Source organism: Sinocyclocheilus rhinocerous, unplaced genomic scaffold, assembly GCF_001515625.1.
Source record: "Sinocyclocheilus rhinocerous isolate Xijiao unplaced genomic scaffold, SAMN03320098_v1.1 scaffold872, whole genome shotgun sequence".
NCBI lineage: Eukaryota > Metazoa > Chordata > Actinopteri > Cypriniformes > Cyprinidae > Sinocyclocheilus > Sinocyclocheilus rhinocerous.
Genome location: NW_015639510.1, coordinates 206,046 through 229,691, shown reverse-complemented (window position 1 = coordinate 229,691; position 23,646 = coordinate 206,046). Strand labels below are relative to the sequence as shown.

The 23,646-nt window shown below is 36.5% G+C and overlaps 1 protein-coding gene across 2 annotated transcripts; it reads right to left on the bottom strand.

Annotated features, from left to right (window-relative positions):
• Window positions 1–546: 546 nt before the first annotated feature.
• LOC107751269 (plakophilin-3-like) lies at window positions 547–20,966 on the bottom strand. Of its 2 annotated transcripts, none has more exons than XM_016566947.1 (13): window positions 20,752–20,966; window positions 15,293–15,399; window positions 13,730–14,565; window positions 10,690–10,813; window positions 10,396–10,600; window positions 7,796–7,970; window positions 6,500–6,617; window positions 6,236–6,400; window positions 5,972–6,154; window positions 4,406–4,559; window positions 4,121–4,316; window positions 3,940–4,027; window positions 547–1,784 (listed from the first exon to the last, which is right to left on the bottom strand). In XM_016566947.1, exons 2-13 carry the CDS (start codon window positions 15,377–15,379, stop codon window positions 1,743–1,745), a joined length of 2,373 nt encoding a protein of 790 aa, XP_016422433.1. In that variant the 5' UTR covers window positions 15,380–15,399; window positions 20,752–20,966; the 3' UTR covers window positions 547–1,742. The 2 variants fall into 2 exon arrangements, with proteins under 2 accessions (XP_016422433.1, XP_016422432.1); XM_016566946.1 differs by lacking the exon at window positions 20,752–20,966 and adding an exon at window positions 18,492–19,133.
• Between the last annotated feature and the right edge of the window lie 2,680 nt (window positions 20,967–23,646).

The following is a 23,646-nucleotide window of genomic DNA, read 5'->3' as shown; positions in this document are numbered from 1 at the left end:
TAATTTGCTGTGAAGTACATAGCTCATAGCTGCCCTTTATTTTGCCGGGAGCTATTTGACGTTGAGGTCAAATTCGTAAAATGTTAAACATGCAATACTAAGAAAGGCTTTGTTGTGATTCAGATGTCATCAATATGTACTTTTACTAAGAATATACAGACATTTTAGGACAGTCTATGATTTAGAAATGTTGTAAATGTGGCGGCTCGTGAGTAAGTCATCAGGTTTTGCAGTAGGGTGTGGTAGATGATTGTTCATGTCGAAGCAGAGAGAAAGTATGTAAATAAGGGTGGGCCTACATTAGGACAGAAACAGACGCAAAACGCAAGAGAAAAGAACAGGGTGGGATAAAGACACTTTAACCGTTTTTGCTGACTTATGACAAACACAAACTGGGTTGAAATCAACATGAATGGGAATTTCTGTTACGAAACACCAAAAAAAGGTTTTTACATAAATGCAGATGAGCATATTTTTAGTGTACTGTCTCTTTAAAAGATGCTAATACAGGATTTGTTTTCTGAAAAAATCAGTTTGACAAAAACACAAACTCTATATCCTTTTTATTGTTTTTTTTATATGAACATAGATCTATGACACTCACGCACATGCATTTTACAATGAAATTATGATGAATTAAAAAAATATACAAGACATTCGATCATCAAAGACTTTGAAAAGAGAACATTCCATGCATACTTAAAGTTCAGAAAGTTCAAGACCTCTCTGCAGAATCAAGTCTCCATCCGGTAAAAGCATGTCTCAAATATTTAAAGACTGCAAATCACTCATAACAGTCTATTTCATACACACCAGATTAAATATATTTTGGAAGCGTACCAAACCAAAATTCAACAATCAATAATAAAAAAGTTTATACAAAAAAAAAAAATGAACACTACATGTAAGTAGAATTGCTTACTATCAAATTAATGCACATATTGCACCATATACAATTACGAAAAATAGAAAAATTCGTAAGTGAACAGAAATGATCTATATGAATTTGGCATATAATGATGTTTCTTTGTAAAAACATAATCAATTTAGTCAGTGGGTTTAAATGCAACATTTCCATTCAAACATTCAGATGGTATTTTACCATGTGTCCTCATATCATTATAGTTATTATTTGTACACTAAATAATGACACATACTATCTGTACATAGCAAAACACCAAAAAAAGAAGAAAACCCACTAGATTTTAAATCAGACTAGTAAGAAATAAGCAATTCTGTTATGACAAGAAGGCTGATTAACAGCCCAAATGTGTCCGGCCTGTGTTTACAGCATTTATGTGTATTATAAAACATATAACAATCTTCTTATATCATCTATACCCTCACAATTCTAATTTCCCAGCTAAAATGTCTTCCCTACAATCATAATACAGATATTTTTCTACAAATATCTAACAAAAGCAACAGTTTTTAAAAGACAGATTAAATTCCTAAGATATAATTATTATATCATGGATAGTTTGTGTTTCTGTATATTAAAAAAAGAAAAATACAGGCAACAGCCAGTATAAAAAAAGACATATTGCAATAAATCCCTGAGGATTTTGGGGAAAAATAACAAAAATACGAGGCTAAATAGGAAGTGTTCGTCCTATACAGTAGCAATAAAGTCTTGTGTGTGTTATCCACTTTTCAGAATATTTATTTTGCCGGTGTTCCGGTTGTGTTTTCTTTATCCATTGTCCTTATTAAATATCTTCTTGTTTGACAATATAATCCATTCAGAAACCCATGTCTGAAAAGTTTTCTTTCTGGAACCCTTTCTGTAAAACACAAAGCAAAAAAAACACCATGAGTGAGTGACGCTTTTAATCTTACATGCACATAGTTGTTCCAGGTAGCACACTGGCTAGCATCCCAGATTTGAAGTAGAAGACAGAACACGTTTTATTTTTTTAACCGGTGGCGTTGTATGGTGTGTTAGGACATGCTCACGAGGAAATCACCCGAAATCCACATCGCAGGGTGTGGCTGAACATCTCCCTCCCATATCAACACGCTTTAAGTATGTATGTTTGTGTATTTTGTAAATAAGCTACTCAAATATGTGTGTGTTATTTCCCATCTGATTATCCAGTATGATATGTGTTCATTCGCGTGCTTGTCTTCAAATAACTGGAAAATGTCTAGAGGGCGGGGCAGATTGACAGTAATCGTGATGTGCAACTGTACTAGTTTGTAATGACCCAACACAAAGAGACACTGAATTGAATAAGTTGAATAAAAATGGTAAAAAGTTACATTTTTACAATTTATGAAGTAAATGTGAATAGTGCTTGCTGTGTAGGTCACAGGGTACAGCTATGCACTTAAGTTTATTACTCATTGTAAATTCCAAGACTACTGCTGTATTTTCAAACAAAACACTGACACCTACTGGTGTGGATGAATTACACAAAGCCAAACGCTTTCAAATACAAATGCTTTTTCTGGCGTACTTGTTGTCTACAATTAAAAATGATCTCATAGTAGGTGAGCTAGCGAAATAAAGTGACTAAGTTGGTTGAGTGATCTCAAGTGGCCACCATTAGGGGCGACCCGCTTCATGTAGAATATGTAAGTCTCATGCGAGTGTACGTACATTTTTAAACAGACGTAAGCCAAAGTACTACTACAAAAGTTTTTCTTTTAATACTTTTATAATTTATTATGTAAATATGAGTGGTGCTTGCCCTGAAAAAGTCGCCTTCACGATGCTAAGGTGTTCTGGGTGGTTGCTAGAGCTTTGCTATGTGGTTGCTAACTGTCCCAAATCACAAGTGCCCAGTTCCATGTTTCTACAATGTTCTGGTCTATAGATATGGCTCGGGGGGTTGATCTTTCAAAGTAAATCAATGGGTTTTTCGCCCTTTTTATGAAAATTAAAGAGTTCGGTCTTTAAGAAAAGTGCATGATTTGACAAACTGCATTTCAGTCATGTCTGTAGCATAAACAGTGTGACATTAAACTGACACCTACTGGTGTGGATGAATCAGGCAAGAAGGAAAGTTTTCAGCAGTGTTGTGGACTACTTTTATTTCTGCTGCCGAGGGTTGTTTTTTTTAATCTGCGGGTTGAACCAAAAACCCTCCACCCCCAAAACGATATTTCAACCAAGGTGGAACCTCCTGGAAAGAGGTTTTGACTCCCTAGAATGCGATTTTGGAGTGGTTTATATAGCCATTTCCTCTGGAACACAATTGGGCTAGTTTTGAGTACCATTTGACCCTGCGCAAAGACCCGCCCCCCTTAGTTACTGTTGCTATGTCCGACAAGCCATGCCGCTCTCACACTGCACTTCATGTTCCCACGCAGTGAAAAATATATCGTGGAGCAAAGAGGAAACTTAAAACACGCCGACAGACAAGTCAGAGTAGGTTTCTTCTGGTATGAAACAAGTCTCAGTATTGCCTCAGCGGCACATGAACAGAACCGTCTTTTCATATGTACTTAAAAGCATGAAAAAAATATGAATGAACATCAGAACATATTTTATTTAAACCGCAGAAAGACGTAAATAAAATTTTTCAAGTTTAAGTCCACCGAAGTTAATCTGCTCTCCTTTCTGATTTGTCAGACAAAATGGTGGATTCGCCGTTATGATTGGTCAGATCACCTGTCAATTAAGCTCTATGCGAAGGGTCAATTGGGCTGGTTTTGTTATGCAGACCTGGCAACCCTAGTTTTCAATTATCCATACTATTGTAGAAAGTTTATTTACAGGCGCATTTGTGTTACATGACTAAAATTACTTATAATAGCGACATTATCCCAATAAAGCGATTTGTTTTTGGCTGGTTTGGCTGGTCACTCTATGTAGAATATAAGTTTCGTGTGCATCAATTTTTAAACACATTTGTCATAAATAGTACTAAAGTTTTGAAGGAAAACCTTTTAAAAATACATTAGGTATATAATTTATATGGTCATAATACTTACGCTTTTGTAATCTTTGTGTAGTTTCTTGTACTGGAACATGTTGCTCAGCACTGTTGCCGCTGCGTTAGCAGCTTTCAGTTTAGCAGGGCTGGATGAAAAAATGTAAATTGTAATGTTACTTTGGAAGCAATATTATTTTGTGTTGATTTTCGTTGTGTATTTGGATGACTTCAAGTTTTACCTGCTGTCATGAGATGTCTTGATGCCCACTAGCTTGGGCAGACCATTGAAGAAGGTGATGTCTCGTGCAGCCACCATGCTGCTGGTCACCAGGTTGTTGAGGGCTCCACAGGTGTTTATCACCACATCACTGGATGGCTCCTTCTGGCGGCCATCGGAGGGCAGTTTGGCAAGCAAGGGATTTACCACCTTTGTGGCTAAAACGAAAGACACAGAACAATGAGCTTCTCTAATGCCACAGAGGTGCGATGGACTGAAGTTTTGTGGCTAGAGAAGGAAGCCTTACCCATGTCGTTCTTGTCCTTGGCGTGACGGGAGAGGTTTCTGAGGAAGCCTGTGAGAGAACGCAGCTCGAGATCATTGTTGGTCCTGAGGAGATCCAGAATGACAGGCAACATCCTATTCTGCTCCAACGCCACACGACTCAAGATGGACGCCCACTGAAACACAAAAGAGAAGTTTCATTGTTAAAATAAATCCAAAGATCTGTCATGGAACTCTAGATGGCGCAGTCCGATAGGTCTAACTCATAATGACATCATCACATGGTGCAGCTGATTGTAGCTGATTCTTTTTGTATCAGCAGCCTATGAGCTTGCTGTTCAACATTCAAATACTTGGCTAGTGTTTGCTGTAGCAGTTGCAGCACACTTCAGAAACCCTACACCTTCCCCAGCTCCACCTGTATAGATCTGCTACAGGGTGATTCATGTATGCTATATAGGGGGTTATTTCATATGCTATATGTGCAGCAGATGTATTGGCAGTAGCAAGTCTTGACCGAAAACACACTTGCAGCCAATCAGCAGTAAGGGGTGTGTCTTATGATAGAGAGAAGAGAGCGCTCAATTTGAGTATACAGGACGGATATTAGCAGATAGATTATAGCATCATAACATTTAAAAAGAAGGTTTACGATCAGGCAAGAGGTAGGACCTGCGTAAATATCGGAGCAGGTTTCCAGCGGTGGAGAGAACTCAAGGAGAGGGAAGGGCTCGAACCGGACGCCGAGGTTGCGTTGTTTCTTCTTGATAGGTGAGCAATGTTGATTTTGCTTTGTTTCACAAAACTTATCTGTGTTGGCTTTTGTTTAAATATCAATTTTACATGTCTGTGCGTCTCACGTGAATGTTTAGAATTTGAAAAGCGCGATCGGCTCGTGTGCGTGATCGCATTAGAGATAATGAGTTGAGAAGGGAAAACTGGACATCGCGTTGGTTTCATACAGATTACTTTATCACAGAATATTTGTTTTGGACATTTAGAAGTAGACATTTCAAGTTTTCTATACATATATTTCTCGTGTCTTTGAGGCAAGTATTCGCTGAGTTTCAGGCTGTTTTATTTACGTCTCTGTGAAGAGAGGTGACAGAGATGGAGACGGCAGAGAGCGCACCCTGTATATTTTCTTTATTTTACAAAAGCACATTGTATGTATGACTATACACAAATAACGGTAGACCCTTTGCAGTTTCAAACGATACCTTATTCTTATTTGTACAATCAAAAATGACAAGAGTATTTTTAGTTCTTTTCACGGTCATTAAGAAAATACGAGACAGACCGCACCAGTGCGGGCTTCGACCCCAGGGGATTAAAATGCTAGCAGTGTGACGAGGCATTTTTTATGCTAAGTGCTTTGGCTTTTTTTCTCAGAGTTGAAGTGCAACTATGTGTAAAATGTAGTGCTCATTACTGTCGCTTTTCAGTCAGCCATCCAATCACAGTCGAGGAGGGGTGGGGCAACAACCAACTGTCACACATCCTGCTTGTACTACGACTAAACAATAATGCGCTCACAGCTAGACATTTTCTGCTGGCTTAGATGGCTAATGTGAGGTGAATCACTTACCCTCTTGTCTCCAGCTGTGATGTTCTGCAGGGCTCCGGCCGCGGCCTCACGTGTTGTGGAGTTGATCTCGCAGCGCTGCAGCACCTGGTTATACAGCTCCACTATCTTAGGGTGCCAGAGCCACTCGATGTCTGTGGGCTGCCGTGACACTTCTGTAAATGTGGTGAGGTCCTGATTTTGTCTCTGGAAGAAAAGACAAAATATGAGATTAAGCTAAAGTTTGAGAATGAAAATTGAAATAGGAAATTGAAAGCAGCTTCTTACATCTTTGGCCTTCTTGCTATTAGGGGTGAAGCAGCCGATAGCTTCTCCTTTTGAGGAGCTCTGAGCTCGACTCGGACCCTCCAGCCGCAGAAGCGCTGAGGGGGGAATCTCAGTGTACAGCTGATAGGACAGATTCCTCAACACACACACTGCGTTCTCCACACCCTGAGAGAGGAATACACTCATGAACGGCCATGTGAACACACATGCAGGCGGATGCAACAATAGAGGCAGAATATAAAAAAGAGGGTGTTACACAATTACCTTCTCCTCCACTTTAGTGTCCAGCAAGCATTTCTGAACATAGCCAACAAGAGCATCTATAAGGCCACGGGTCTCTCTCATCTGCTGTCTGGTCTTCTCATTCACCGAGCTCAAGTTCCTGTACAAGAAAACAGAAAGATATATACAAAGATCTGGTTTCACCAGAGAAAAAAGTATATATTATATAAATACATTTTATGAATATATATATATATATATATATTAATTTAAAAAAAATCATTTTTAGGATACAGTTATTCTCTAAATCTCATTACATTCTTTAATATTTAAAATATATTTTCATAAAATAAAGTATTTTCAAAAATAAAGTCACAATGCAATAAATAAATAACAGGCCTAATAAATAGTCCTAAAATAGTCCTGATTTTCTATAATTTTCTAAAAATAACATATCTAAAAATAGAATTCATTTTCTACCATTTTTAACAACAGTCCTAAAAATAATTTTTTATACTTTTCTAAAATTAACAGTTATAAAATATGCATAATTCTTTTAAAACAGTCCTAAAAATAGAATTGATTTTCTATAATTTTCTAAAACTAATAGTCCTAAAAATGGAATTAATTTTCTAAAAACAACTTTTCTAAAAATAGGAATCATTTTCTAAAAATAACATATCTAAAAATAGAATTCATTTTCTACCATTTTTAACAACAGTCCTAAAAATATTTTTTTATACTTTTCTAAAATTAACAGTTATAAAATATGCATAATTCTTTTAAAACAGTCCTAAAAATAGAATTGATTTTCTATAATTTTCTAAAACTAATAGTCCTAAAAATGGAATTAATTTTCTAAAAACAACTTTTCTAAAAATAGGAATCATTTTCTATAATTTTCTAAAACTAATAGTCCTAAAATTGGAATTAATTTTCTAAAAACAACTTTTCTAAAAATAGGAATCATTTTCTATAATTTTCTAAAACTAATAGTCCTAAAATTGGAATTAATTTTCTAAAAACAACTTTTCTAAAAATAGGAATCATTTTCTATAATTTTCTAAAACTAATAGTCCTAAAATAGATTTTTTTAAATATAATTTTTCCCAAAATAACCCTCCTAAAAACAGAATTAATATATCTTTATAATTTTCTAAAAATGACAGTCCTAAAAATATAAAAAATATAAAATATATAAAATATAGTTTAGGTTGAAACGTATTCTCGTTCTCAGGTTTCCTGTCAGGGGATTTTCATTCAGTTAAGTCCGATGAAGTTCCTACAGGAACAGGAACAAGTAAAGGGGAACTTAAAACAGTCTGTGTGTGTGTGTACCTGAGACAGCCGGTAGTGTTGAAGAAGATGTCGGACTCTGAGGGGCTCAGCTCAATGATGTCCTGATCCCCGGTGCCAGAGAGGGGAATCAGAATCTTCTCTGTCAATTCGGGAAGAGTTTCTCGTGCCAGCCTTTCTTTCAGATTATCCTTAGAAGACAGATTCCACAGAATACCTACAGGGAATGAGAGCAAAGGGGAGAGAGAGATAGAGAGAATGAGGAAAACAGCATGGGAACGTGTCATGGGAAATAGATAAGAATTTAAATAAAGATAAGGAAAAAAACAAGGAGGAAAAAATCATAACTACAGCAACCGTTTCAACCAATTTCACAAATCGAACTTCCTTGCAAAAGATTTACAACCTCTTTAGCTTTCGTTATGATGTCATCCTTTTAAATGCCGCACTTTTTAGTGGTGGGATTCGCATTGCTAGATTTATTCAGTTTATTGGAGCGCCTGCATATCCAGACACGCACAGAGCCTAAGGACCGACATAAACCTAACTCGCCAACCTTCGCTGTCCACTCATTCCACTGCACATGTCAAGACAACGTTGAGCAATAATTAAAGTAGTTTGATGCAATACTGAGAGATCAGGCAACGCCCTGCGTACAACGCATGCAGATACACATGCACACATCTAGTCTGATGACGAAAACCTCTTCGTACGTCATTTAATGGCCTAAATGTACACTGGACCTCACTAGCATGAATAAAAAAGTATTTAATTGAAGGATGTTCTGTATTTTCTACGATACTGTAACAGTGAATAAAAATGAAAAGTAACATCAGCTGTATCTCTGGCAGAGGAGGCCCAGTATGCATGGCAGATGTTGATTCACTGAAAATCTACTTAAATATCATTCTGTACTGCAAAGTATTGATGAAAACAGTATTTAAACTAATTAAAATGTAATGTTTCAGAGAATATTTTTGTGTTATGTATTTGTTATGCTAATTAGAACATTAAGGGCCAGATTTATTAACAGGTTACATCAACGCAATTATTATCAGGATTTACTAAAGACGCGGACAGAGTTATTATTGCATATGCGTTTGTAGGAGTTTCCCTTTCAGATGCTAAATTTGTGGGAGTAGAGTATTTAAATAAATTATTTACTAAGGTTTGTGGTAGTCAGTTTGCTGGTATTTACGCCTGTATTCAAAGCTGCAGTCCGTAACTTTTTTTGGTTAAAAATGATCCGAAATCAATATTTGAGCAATACAATATATATATGTATTTTAAGTACATAACCAGCCAGTGTTCGAAACTATCGCCTTACTTTAAGAGTATGACAATTAGATTAGACTGTGCAGAAATTGAAATCTACTCTCTAATACACACTATACTCATAGTCACCAATGCTGATGTTGTTAACATTAATCATTTGAGAATAAAGTATAACAATAATAATTTGAATGGTTTGATTTGATATGAGCTAACCGATATTTAGATTTAATCACCATTGGTAGCGAGATTTATGGTAATGCTTTTTTCCTCAGTTGGTCAGAACAAACGTGGCAGACTTGTTACTTACTTGTTCAGATGGCAATATACTGTGAAAATTATTATTTGGGTCATATATTCCAAGACGTAGGCTAGAATCTGCGATGTACAGTAAATATCCACACGGGTGCGGTGACTGACTGCCACACATACTCTTCAGAACATTAGATTCATCCGCGCTGGAGTCGTGCCGACTCACAACCCACGCAAGCTAGATAATTCCGCACACAGCTGCAATTCCAGGTTTTCAAACAGAGATGGCGACAAAGAGGCAAAACTTACAGACTGCAGCTTTAATGCCCCAAAAAAGCATGTCTTAACCCATTTTGTGCCTGTGTTGTTACCAGATTACACGCACACAATTATCTTTGCTAATTTGGTAAATTTTGTTGGTCATTATAAAAAATGATCAGGTTGCGTCTGTGTTCTTTAATTTGTGCATTGTCAGTAGATCAACCGTAGAACTTTCCACTCCCATCAGCGCTTTTGCGGTCTCACGCTAATTTGCTCTGTTTAGTAAATCTGGCACCTAAATCATTAGCCTAGCAACATGCAAACTTCAAACTCCACTTGAATCAAATGTGAATCTATATGTGTGATATACGCGAAATTGCTATCTATATACAAGCGTTCCAAATCAGTCATTAATGAGGTTTGTTATTGGCATGCGGTCTTAATGTTTAGGTTGTTTTGTTCAGTCAAAATCAAGTCAGAAATTTCACGCGAGGAAAAGATTTCCCTACGCAGATTTCGCAACGCTTTCAAGTTGGTCACTGATTCACCATGCTGACCAACAGTAAGCAGCTTGGTTTGAAAGTAATAAACTTGAACCCACTGCAAAATCTGCATAGGGAAATATTTCGGCCTTTTGCGAAATTTCTGATCACATTGTAATGACTGTATTTTGCAACAACAACAACCTGACCACACCTTTAGGCTTCTTATGTGATAAAGGAGGTTTGTTTTGCAGCCCAAGAAATCAAATAGATTTTAAAGGACACTGGTTATAAAGTTAGCTTCATAAACATGTGACCCAATGGCGATTATAATAGCGGTAAAGTTAACTAGAACAGAATGACTGAAATGCCCACCTGTGATGTTCTTGCGGAGTTCGTCGTCTTGTTCTTTAAGGGCGTCTATGAGCTTGGGGATCCCGCCGGATTCAATAAGGGCCACTTTGTTGTCCATGCTCTCGTAGATGAGGTTCCTGGTGGCGCCAGTGGCGTAGCGCTGCACCTCTTGACTCTCGCTAGTAAAAAGCTGCACCAGGAGAGGAATGCCCTTTAGCTGGTTCACCTGAAAGAAAGAGAAGTTCTACTTATATCGAAAACACACATTTAAACATTTCACTCAAATGTTTCTTTGCACGTATAGCAACTCCATACCTGTTTCTTTGTATCATTGTTATGGTAACACTCATGCTGAATGTAGGCAGCCCCCAACATCTGAAGATTTTGATCGGGCTCATCAAGATAGTTAATGGCAGTCGGCATGTCCAAACTGTTGAGTCTATGCAGGAAAGTACGAAAAATTGAAATATTAAATAATTAGCTTAGTAACATGCTAACATCAAAGTTTATTGGAATCAATTGTGAACCTATTTGTGACTCAAGCTGTTGCTTCCTATGTAGAGCGTTCCAAATCAGTAATTAATGATGTTTGTTATTAGCATGCGGTATTCCGTAACTCAGTCTTCCAATTAATCGACTTCTCTTTGATGACATATGCCGAACTTTTCTAATCATTTTGTCCACATAAATTCAAAATTCAGATCTACCTCCATCCAATCAACAAATGATGGATAGATACAAGTCTACGCCCTACCATTTTTTTCTTTTATGACAAGTCGTTTCACAATCCGCAAAGTCACTACTTCCAATTTTTATTGCAACTTCAAAAAGTTCTTCCTTGCTTGGATACGATATTAGAACGTGGTCTTAGGGTGCGGTCAGATTTACAGATGTTCGTTTAATTTAATTCCGTATGCAGGAAAGTACGAAAAATTGGAAATTTTATTAACGATCTAAAAATGAACACTTCAATTGTTGACATTGTCCTGTAAAGATAATATTCATTAGCCGGTAATATTCTTGAGTCGTAGACATAGCATATGAACTTCAGACATTGAGCTCTGGAGCTCATGTAGGAAATTTGGGCTCGAATCTAGCCTGCGGTTTTTTTTTAAACCCTGTTCCCAACTTTCCTACCCATAATTTCTTACTTTCACTACTATTAAAATACCCCAAATATTTTGTAACACAAATTAAGTTTCGGTGTAAACCTAAAGTGGCGCTTAAAAAGGGTTGTTTCTTTGTCAGATAATTCATATATTAGCTTATCTTAATTTCTTAACTAGTACTACTTCCATTTTAAGAGTCAGCAGTATTTGAAGGAACTTTTGCTCAACAGGACCTTCCTTCATGTGTGTTTGTGTGTGCTGGTGCATGTCGCTGGAGTGCTAGGAAGTGTGTGTTTCTTTCCCAGGGTGTATGAAGTGTGAGGTGGCTGGACTGGTTTGGGTGTGCCTGCGCAACAGACTCGCTCTTCACTTTTAACACACATATAGGCAACATCAAACATTACACATGCGCGCGCACACACACACACACACACACACACACAGTTAGTGCAACAAGGACAGATAAGCTAAGTATGGGTGTACTGACAGGCTGTTAAAGCACAGTATGAATAATTTTATGCTTCAAAGGTCAGTCCTGCACTCACTGTGAGTAATCATTGTTATCCATACTTATACACCACACTAAGTATTTTTAACGAAAACAGCTAACAGACTAATTTGCAATCAGTAATACTCAGTGTTTGTGGTAAAACATAGTATGTCTCAAATAGCTAAGGTACATAATTCGGGGAATTTTTGACCAAAAGTAATAAGGAAGCGTTTGGTAAGAAACATGTAATTTGTGGTTGAACACGTTATTTGTGCATTTCAAGCAATTAGGCCTACTTTTGAGTAGTGTTTTATGCTAATGGTGCTAGCATACTACTTCTGTGCACATCTTTAAAGTCATTTAAGCAAGATGTTTTGATTCCAGACATCCTTAGTTAGCAGTCACTGTAAAATGACCAAAATCTTATATTGTGCATAATAAAATAGTTGGAATATATTTAATGTGCGAATTTAAAATCAATTTTGGAATAATTTAGTGAATAAAATACTGAAAAAAATAAACATTTTATTAGATAAAAGGTAGGCCTACTCGGTATTTGACTGTTTCCTCACTTAATCATTAACTTGATGGGCGCAAACCAAAAGATAAGATATAATAAATGAATGAAAGTCTGGTATGAGCACAAAAGAAAAAAACAACTTCATGAACCTTATGTAACACCAGAGTGAAAAAAACCTCCAAACAATAAAACCAACGCTGAATTATGATTGGATGAGTCACAATCAACAGCACTGTAAAATAGCCAATATAAAAGCACATGTGACTGCGCCTCAGTTCAACGTCTCAAATTTAATTAGGCAAGTTTCTCTCTCAAGTTTGACCAGTTTCTGCTTTGTCTAACAACACACTTAAAGTTGCCATAAAATGCAAAGTAATCTATTTTCTAAATGTTTTTGATCTTATTGTGACCGATTCATCCATGCATATGTTCCATTTCTTAAATATTGTCATTTTAAATCAAAATTTTGCAACTCGATCTTATTAATCGATTTTTTCCTGGTGACGCATGCTGGACTTTTCCAATCATTTTGTCCACATAAATTCCGCCCCATTCTTACAATCGGCTCAAAATTCAGATCTACCTCCATCCAATCAACAATTGATGGATAGAACTAAGTCTATGCCCTACTTTTTTATTTTACGATCACAATACACAATACAAGATCTGCCGCTACTTCCATTTCAATACTTTCTTCTAGGGCTGGGGAAATAAATCGATGCATCGCGAATCAAGAAATGATTCTGCATCGGATTCTGAGATTTTCAGAATGCATCACGATTCTCTCTCGAATCGATTCTGAATTTAGTTTTTCACAACAGATGGCACTGCGTGCTTTAGAAACATTAAGTTCCTTACATGCACTTGAACCTAAAATAATCATTCATAAAGTTTGTAAAGTTAGAAGCGAATTACAAGGGTGTTCACAGTGAGCTGTATTTACATTAATCTTATGTCATAAAAGCATTCTGAGCCGAGGTGTAATTACATGTCGCTATTCAGCACTCTTCTTTGTAAGCATTTGAGTGTGCGCTTAAAAACTAGATTAGAGCGCTATCTGCTGTTAAAAACTAAGCTCAGAATTGATTCCAGAGAGAATCGCGATGCATTCAGAATTGATCCATGAATCGCGATGCATTGATTTATCGTGACAGTCCTACTGTCTTCCTGGCCTTGACTCATTTGGGATGCATTTCGCTCAGTATTTTGACGCACCGAAACCACATGTGTTCTTACCCGCTTAGGTTGCCCATGCTGCCTGTCATATCCATGCCGTCAAACACATCCTTGCCTCTCCCGACGCTATGCACGCTCCTGACTGATCCGGCGCGTGACAGCCGTCCCTGCTGCATCATGGCCAGGTTGCTCTGGGAGCCGCTGAATCCGGCAGTTCCGTACATGCCTGATGGCATGTTGGACGTGCGACTCGTTTGCCGGTTGTTGATTCGGCTGATGGTGCGGTGGGCGGGGCCTTTGAAGGACTGCTGTCTAACGTACACCTCCTGCTCCATGCCACCTCCTCCGCCGCCAGTGGCTAGCGTCCCGCTGAGGGAGTGTTTCATGGCCGGCAGAGTCATGGAACTGACCTGCTGCTGTCCGCTCTCTAATCCGTTCACCCTAGAGGTCGAATACACGGACTGACGTGGGTAGGTGTTGGCGGCGTAACCGTTGCTCATGTTTTGCAGGGAGGCCTGTTGTGTGTAAGTGGCGTCTCGTTCTGAAACCAGGCTGCCGTCGCTGTCGTCCTGCGCCACCCATGAGGAAACCACCTGCCGCGGCATGGATGCCACACGCATGGAATGCATCGACTGGGTCTCCGGGTCTCCCCCCATTCGGCTGAAGGATCGAGTCATTGTGTTGACCTGCTGCTGTTGCACTTGGCCCCCGCCACTTTGGTAACTGCCACCCTGGAAACCGCCACCCTGGTAACCGCCGCTCACAAAATCTTCTTGATAATACGCCCCGCCTCCACCACCACCTCCACCTCCTGTGTAACTGATTTTGGTTCTTGGCCCGAAATCAATGGCAGAGCGGGATGAGTAACCACTAGAGTACTGGGATGGACGCTGGGCCTAGAAGAAAAGAGACAAGAAAGGAGGCATTGAAGAAAAGAGACATTGAATATGTAGAAGAAAAGAGAAATTGAAAAGGTAGAACCCTATCAACTATAGCTATCGATTGATTAAATTTTTTTATAGAATTACATGTCAATTAATTAATCAATGCAATTGATAATAATCACGTCAATATTTCCAGAGAAAGGCCCCAAAATTGAGATAATTCAGATAAATGCAAAACAATTTGGTGTGGTATTTTTTAAGTCTTAATTATAGAAATAACATATGCAATGGGGAAGTTAAATTGCATTATTTTTAATAATGTTTATCATAATTAAAGTTTTTGCAATAATTGATGCATTTTTTGCATTAATTTATGCATTTTTTGCATTAATATATGCATTTTAATGCATACATTTCATGCATTTACATTTACATTAAATCAACAACTCTACTTTTAACATGGTATCACTCAACAGGAATATATCTGAAAGTGATGCTTGGAGATTTCTAAACTTGTGATTTTTCATATGTGGTGGTTGGTTAGAGCTTACCTGTGAAATATCACATCTAACTAACACAATCCCCATTACTCATTTTCAATATTTGGACAAGATACACGTCCATAAAGCCACACACACACACACACACAAGACTTCTTTAACTTGGCTCAATAAGTGCTATGTCTTTCAAACAAGTAAACTACTGTAAAATATTTATAAAGACATGGAAAGAATCTTACCGTCATTGGTCTGCCGGAGGCATAGACGAAGGATTTAGAGCTGAAATTTGGAGTGAAATTCTGGCTCATTGTTGAATATTTTGTCATCGTCGGGTAATTCCCAGACTCTAAGAGAGGATACATTAAATACAGAGAATTAATATAAATGCACATGTAAACTTGAATTTCTCACTGTGAAAATGAATGAGAAAATAACATGGACTAGTTTTTATGGCCGGAGTAATCCTCTCAGTGAACTTTCTCAATGTGCCATCACATTCAACACGTTTCTGAACACAACTGACACACCTAACAGCTCAGCTACAATGCAATCAGAAAAACAAGATCTATGATGCCAACTCAGTGACTGATCTGAACTAGTAACTACAACCAGCTAAAATTAAATTAAAGATCCTCATTATAAAAATATGGCCTTTGATCTTGCACTTGCCCTGTTTTCCATCAGTTAAAATAGAACGTTTTCTCCAAAAGATATATAACCAATCAGGTAACAGTAAAGAACAAAAAGAAACATCTAGTTTACACATCTAACCAATGAATTGCTTTTGTTTTACAACACAAACTTATTAACTATCTACACAACTCTAAATTGAATAACTATTGTAAGCACTGAGTATTGTAAACATACAAACTATGCAGTAATTATACAAATAACTTTGTTGTTTTGTTTTATTTTAGCCATGTTTATGATACCTTTGTAAACAAGCTTGTACGCAAACATGCACATTTGTTCTTTGGTGGAACAATTAAAAAATGTTTTGTTTCGTTTCACTTTAATCATGTTTATTACAGCTTTATATGCAAGGTTTTTTTAATGTAAACATCCATGTTTGTTCTTTGAACAATTAAACAAATGTGTTATTTTGTTTCCTTTATTCATGTTTATGATACCTCTGTAAACAAGTTTGTACGCAAAAATGCATGTTTGTTGTTTTAAACATTAAAAAACACATTAAATGTGTTTTTGTTTCACTTTAATCATGTTTATTATAGCTTTGTATGTATGTTTTGATGTAAATGAGATGTATGTTTTTTATGTATGTATGTTTTGATGTAAATGTTGATGAGCATGTCTGCTCAAATTATTAAACAACTTTGTTTTGTTTCATGTTTATGACACTTAGGTATGTACATAAGTTTGTCTACTTTGTGAACTAACATGCAAGTTTGTTTGCTTTCTTGTAGTCAGGTTTATGACACTATTGTATGCAAGTTTGTATGTCTTATTTGAATGTAATCAAGTTGCTGAATGGATGGCATTACAGAGTGCCTACATTGTGGGAAATAAGTTACAGGTGTTCAGATGTAAAGCCAAAGATTTACTGCTCCGTAAAGTCGTCAAGTCTGTAACTTTACAGCTAAGTCAGTATGCTCGCCATGTGTCTTTGATGACACTGCAAGTATAAGGCAAACTTGTAGAGTTACATGAATTACCGCAGTGCACGTTTACCACAATTTTACAGCGTTTTTGTTCTGGATCAGCAGCAGACATGGGGCTAAGACATCCAGGTTTATTTCATCAAAGGCTTATTTATGTATCAACGGGCATGCAAGTACACGCACTTGAGTATGTGAATGTGTGTATGTGTGTGTGTGTGTGAATTAGGGAGTGGTATAAGCATTTCATAAGTGAATAAGTGTGGAGTGAGTTGTAGACAACAGCCAGCAGAAAAGACAGAACCGGTCTGATGACTGGTACACTCCCAAAGTCCCTACCCAAAAAAAACACACGCCCTTCACCCTGCCTCACCCTGCCCTAGTGCATTGCTTCAAATTAGTAGAATTAAACACAAGTAATTACTAAGTTAGAACTAACATTTTGAGTGTTCAAATGCAATTTTGTTTTAAAACAATCCATTTGGCCTACATCTCAATCAAGCTCGTAACTAATTCTTGGTATTTCAATGTCAAATCTAGTTTTCAGACTTACAAACACTTTCAAGACATGGTATGCATCTCTTCCTGAAAGCAGGCCTGTAACAGGAAGACGCAAGGCTTTTCTAACTTGTCAAACACAGGTAAACCTCATAAACTGGGGTCCAGTTAATGTATCCGCTAAGCACCAGAGGTTAAAACCCTGGAAATAGCAATGGTAGACCCTCATAAAGCCAGGAATTCAACCACTTCTGGCCTTAACCACTCACATCAACCACAAATTCTTGAACACTTAGAGGCTTTGAGTACTTTCAAGTGCACACTAATGTGTACTAATGTGCTTTACAGTCGTACAGTACTGCAAGTTTCATTTGTCTTTAAAAACTAAACTTTGAGCAACTGCTGTCTATAAGGCTGCGGATTAAAACAAATAGTTTGGATTTCTCTTAGGTTACATTCTTCAGCTTTTCCGTCACACCAATTGATATTTAAGCTATTATGATTGACGGATCCAAATTACCTTTCTTTTGTGCAATGCTAAGCACTTTTTTTTGTCTAGAGTGGGTTGGGTTTTTCTAAGTAGAGCTTTGAAACTTTCACTCTCACTTAGTCGTGTAACAGGAACTGAGATTACACTTGAACCTTGCTCAGCTCACTCCTGTGAATTATTAACACAAACCAGAAGTCGCATTGTCTGTTCTGCCACAGCCACTTTCTATGCTAATTGATACAGATTTTAAAAAATCATGAATTCAAAACTTTCTCATCCGATTTTAATTCTTAATTTAAATCACCACTGCTAATGTTTAAAAACAACGTTGAAAACTAAATCCACCACCCCTGATGTGAACTGATGACCATCTATGACATTATTTTTGTTATTGCTAGAATACAAAGGTAAATGCAAACTAGTTCAGGTCAAGTCACTAAAATAAATATACTTTATCTACAAATGACACACAGGGATATTTAGTCTTACTGTATATCCAAATAACAGAAACCATGTGACCACAATTTTGCTCCAGGCAGTTTTTTCTGATAACTATTTATTGTTTTGCATACTTGCCTGTAAACAGCACAGTACAGCCTGTGCGTGTGAATTTAATAATAATGCTTCTTCTATTGATATCTAACAAATAATGACGTTCCCAAAAGTTAATGAAGATGTAATTCAACTCTAAATGAAACCAGATACTGTATAAAAGCACAGCGCAAAGGCTTTTATGTAAAGTCAACCTGGCAGATGATGAGTAGATTAATAATTCAAAGGCTGTTGTGTTATTGTGGATATATTACAATGAGATCAAAGCGCACAGTGACACACCTGAGGCTGCGTATTGTGACGACGGCGAGCCGTTCTGGCGCGGAAGCGTGGATTTTTCCGCCAGTCTCATGGACACCTGCTGGTGCACGCGTTTGAACCTCGCCTCCTCCTTGGCGTGGGTCCCGCCGTGAGAGAGCTCGGTTTCGGAGGGGACCGCGTAAGTGCTGACGGTCGTGTTGGGCTGCAGCGCCGTCAGAAAAACGTTCTCCGAGGTCATACTCATGGCGAAGCGACGATGGGACCGAGTTGAACCACCGAGATTAAAAAGTTACAGTTCCACCAGAGAGTGGGGAAAAAGTAGATCCCCGCGGTGCGAAACAATAAAGACGTCTTCAGTTAGTCAGCTTGTGTTTCTCTGCGCTGATGCTGGAACTGTGAGGCGACGCGCTACTGACGGCTGCTCTGAACTCTGCGGCTTTTTCGCAGGTGGGAGGTAAAGTGGGCGGGGCTTCGAGGTGAGTCATCGGTTACCTGATCCAGGTAAACTCAAGAACGCACAAAGCAGGCTCTTTTTCATTATTATTTAGCCTACGTAATTGCGTTTTGAGTAAATAAATGGACATTTGTGTCCACGTTACATTTTCTTCCATTTTCCCCCAAAAGAATGTGTAGGCTATAGCAGTCTCGTTTCTGTGATGCATCTGGACGTTTACTTTTGTGTTTCAGAGTTACACTCTTAAAGATAAAGGTTCTTTATTGGCATCAATGGTTCTATGAAGAACCTTGAACATCGATGGAACCTTTCAAATGCAGAAAAGGATCTTTTTATTTTTTTTAAATGTTCTTCAAAATGGTTATTTCAGGAACTGTTCACTGAAAGGTTATTTTGGGAACCAAAAAATGGTTCCTCTTTGGCATCACTGCGAAAACACCCTTTTGGAACCTTTATTTTTTAAGAGTGTAGACTTTTTGGTAACACTTTATTTTAGTGTTCCTTAGACATGTTACATGTACTTACTATAGTAATAACAATAAATTATGCATAATTACATGCAGTAGGCCTAACCCTAAACTAAACCATAACCCTGCAAGTAGGCTACAGGTTGTTAATTAATATTACTCAGTTCTTAAATGTAAAAATGCACTGTAAAATAAAGAGTAACAACCTAATGGGCTTTACAACACATTATTTAGGTTACACTTTATTTTAAGGTGTCCTTGTTATAGTATAATTGTGCATTTAAGTACTGAGTAATATTATTTAACTATAGGCCTATGGTTAGGGTTAGGATTTGGCTTTTTTATTTAATTTATTGTTACTATAATAGCAAATAGGCTACATGTAACGTGTAACAAAGACACCTTAAAATAAAGTGTTACCATTATTTATTATACAGTATATCAAGAAAAAAAACATGTTTATAGATTACATAAGTTTAATTAATGAAAGTAATTTAATAGGCTAACTCATTTTAGGACCTGACAAACATTATTTACAGTGTGGATTTTGAAAACTCTTGCGCGATCTAACCAGATAATGTAACACGTTTATCGTGAATATACAGTATACTTTTGATAAAGTCACCAATACTTTCATTCATTTTTCTAGACATTTTGTCATCAGTTCAGCAAAATTCTCAGAGAATGTGCTCTGACATGCAGGTGACGTGTGTCTCGGTTTAAACAGCTTGTTGTTGTTGTATCTTAGCGTCGGCTAGCAACGTAGGAAGCGCGGCAGATCATGCTGAATCTAGTTTCACCTTTATCTAAAAAACTCATGCATGGTTTGCTTTCTATAAAACACAAACACTAATATCAACTATCTGATGAAAAATGATGATACTTTCCAGCTGTATTTTACCAAATGCCAAATAAACTCAGTTTGACTAGATTTCAAATAGCCAATAAACTCAATAAATTGCAGTTTAAATACCCCTTTTTAATTAAGTGTGATTCATTTATCCACATATAACTGTTTGTTAATACAAATGCACTTAAAACACATACATTTATTTAATAATAAATTCTTATATTTATTATGTTTATATCATTTTTGAAAATGTCATAATTTATAAAATATGCTAAATTAAGGTTTTCAACTGTCACAAGCACAAAAAATCCAAATCAGCATCTTTCTCAGAAAGTTATCAAACTCACTCACTCAGCACTGAGTCACTGTGACTGATACTGATTTCTGTTCAGACAGCATTTGCATGCTCGTTCACAAAACTGAATCATGCTTTGTTCATATGCTGACAATAGTATCCATTTATTCTGAGATGAAAACAAACAGAAAGTGTTTGATTGTATCTTTACTCACCAATAGGACTATCAGGATTTAGCGTATAATTCCAGTGCTGAGAAAATGTGTTTAGTGTGCCGGCTCGCAGATTGCTTGTGAAAATCTGACAGGTGTCAGAGAGAGGCAAGAAGTTATAGAATCTGCAGTGACAACGCCCTTATCACATTAAAAAAGATACATGTGTGTGCATTCATGATCACTTATCTGGTTACCAATCCCCTGAATTAAGAAGGTGTGTGTGATAATGTGTCAGACGGTTACAGTAGAGAGAAAGAGAGAGACACAATGGGCGAGTCTGCAGGTGGAGGTGTGATGCAGACGTCAGACAGGAGGATCGGAGGGTGCGAGCAGGGCTAGACAAACCTACAACCCCCACAATACTATTACGTGCAGTGACCAGCCAGATTAAATGAACTAATCGCCAATTTCTCACCAGGTTAATATAGGCTACACAACACTGTTCCATGCAGTGACCAGCAAGATAAATGTAGATAATTTCAAACAATTGTTTTATGTTTTGTGTGTGTGCGTGTTTTTTTTGTTTCTGTATACACAATACTATTCAGTGCAGTGCCAGTGAGCAGCAAGATAAAATTATTTACAGCCAATTTCTTGTTTTGTTGTTTTGTTTTGTAAAACCTCAGGTTTAAATACACAATGCTATTCAGTCCAGCAAAACAAAGTTCAAACAACTGTTTGTTTGTGTGTTTTGCCTTGTTTTGCTTCTTTTGTTTTGTAAAACCGCATGTTCAAATACACAAAAATCTGTGCAGTGACCAGCAAGATAAACTTTTAACAATTTCAAACAACTGTTTTTTATTTGTGTTTGTTTTTTTATTTATTTTGTTTCTTCTTTTGTTTTGTAAAAACGCAGGTTCAAATACACAGTACTTTTCTTTATAGTGACCAAGATAAACTCACTAATCATCAGTTTCAGTATGGACCCTTTTCACAAGACTGTGATGACGCGTTTCATCGGTCATCAGCATTCTAAATCCTCGAAAGTTTTTTATATTTATATATTTTTTTTAAATGTATACACTATACTTTGTATTATATCACCTTTGCATCAAATTACAAAAAAACTAGTTAACGCTAATGCAAGGGTGTTTCTAATGCACCGTCTATGAGAGGGACGGTAAATTTGACATAGTTCTCTCTCAATTTTTTTCCCTTTTTTTTGAAAGTCGTAAAAACACTATTGTGGTGTTTTTATTTTGCTATTTTAGCAAATAGGAATGCAAAAAATATATTTGTGCTACTCTCCCATTCACTGCTCTCGAAGTTTACCCAACTATGACGACTTCCGCTGCTGAGAAACCCGGAAATGTGAAAAAGGTCTATGGTTTTGATTTGTGTGTGTGTGTTTTGTTTTTTGTTTTGTCTTTTCTTGTTTTGTAAAGTCAACATTCAAAGTTTCCCATTTTATTTGAATGTGTTATATGGTGTAATCATTGTATTACTGCTGTTAGTTAATTGGAACACAGAGTGAAATATTTTAATTAAAATCTTCCACTGCTATTATTTTAATCATGCTTGTCAGACAACCCAGTGTTTTGTATCAGGAGAGTGCATCTGCTACTGAATACAGTATACAGTAAGTCCTGAACTTCAGTGGTACACGTGAATCACTTTGAGAAAGAAAGTCACATATTTTATAGAGATTTCCTGAGGCCAGGGCAGGTGGATTCTCATTCAGTCGAAGACAGAATCACTTGCCCTTCCCTATGAGAAAGCATTTTCAACTTAGTACCACCTTAATCCACCTTAAACGTGGTGTATGACAGCTCTTGTTCTTTCTTCAAATATGAATAGCCCAGAATGCCCTGCGAAACGTGCTGTAGATCCATTACGCTTTACGTTATGTCACATACACAAAGCATGAAGACACTGTTTGAAAATCATAAACTACTTATATATGCTTTAACAAATTGACCATCTGCCACTATTAAAGAAGTAACATAGCTTATGGTATAGATTTATTTGTACACTGGGAAAAAAATGGTGTGGAAACCATTTTCACTCAGAAACTGCTAGTAAATTTTATGAATAATTACAAAGAAATGGCAAGTAACAAACTGAAATAACAATGACGGTTTGAAGTTTAAATGTTAAATATTTTCTTGTAAAACATAAAATAATATTTGTTTCATGTACAGCTTTGAAAAATCATTTCAATATCATTTACCTTAAAATGTCTTTCCTTTAAATTTATTTAGCTATTTGCTTATTTGTTTTGTTTTGATATGTGATGCAGTTTTGTGTTGTGATTTTTTATTTTTTATTTTTTTTGGTGAGGTCATGTATTATTTTGTTGTTTTGCTTTTTGTTTTTGTGCTTTTTATTTGTTTCTTTGTTTGTATTTTTTGTTTTGCATTGTTTTGTTTATTTCTTGTTTTTGTGTTGCTTTAGGTGTTTGAGTTTTTTTTGTTTATTTGTTTAGTTTTTTGTTTTGTTTTTATTTGTTGTTTTGTGTTGTGTTTTTGCTTGTTTTTTATTTGTTTGTTTTGTTTACTTTTCTGTGTTTTGTTTTAGGTTTTCTTCTCTTTTGCTTTTTTGTTTTGCTAGTTTTTTGTGTTGTGTTTTTGTCAGTTTTGTGTGTTTTTTGATTGTTTTTTATTTATCAAGATTTTTTTCTTTTTTTAATCTTTAAAAGATTAGATTTATTTATTATTTTTTATTATTGTTTTTGTGTTTTGGGTTGTCTGTTTTGCTTTTTTATTTTCTTTTGTTTTATGCTGATAATATTAGATTAATCTTAATTATTTTGGGGGGCTTATGACTATTGCAATGATTAGTTTCTTCAGAACTAGATCAAGGATTAATTCAGTTAAATTCAATTAAATTCAAGTTTTTTTGTATAGCGCTTTTTACGATACAAATAGTTGCATAGCAACTACAGAAAATTTAATT

Excerpts from the sequence above, each read along its gene's own strand:
- LOC107751269 (XM_016566946.1), bottom strand. The coding sequence starts at position 18,714 with ATGAGTATGACCTCGGAGAACGTTTTTCTGACGGCGCTGCAGCCCAAC. Across the intron at positions 15,400-18,491 it reads GTCACAATACGCAGCCTCAG|AGTCTGGGAATTACCCGACG; the intron begins GTGTGTCACTGT and ends ATCCTCTCTTAG. Across the intron at positions 14,566-15,292 it reads CCTCCGGCAGACCAATGACG|GCCCAGCGTCCATCCCAGTA; the intron begins GTAAGATTCTTT and ends CTTTTCTTCTAG.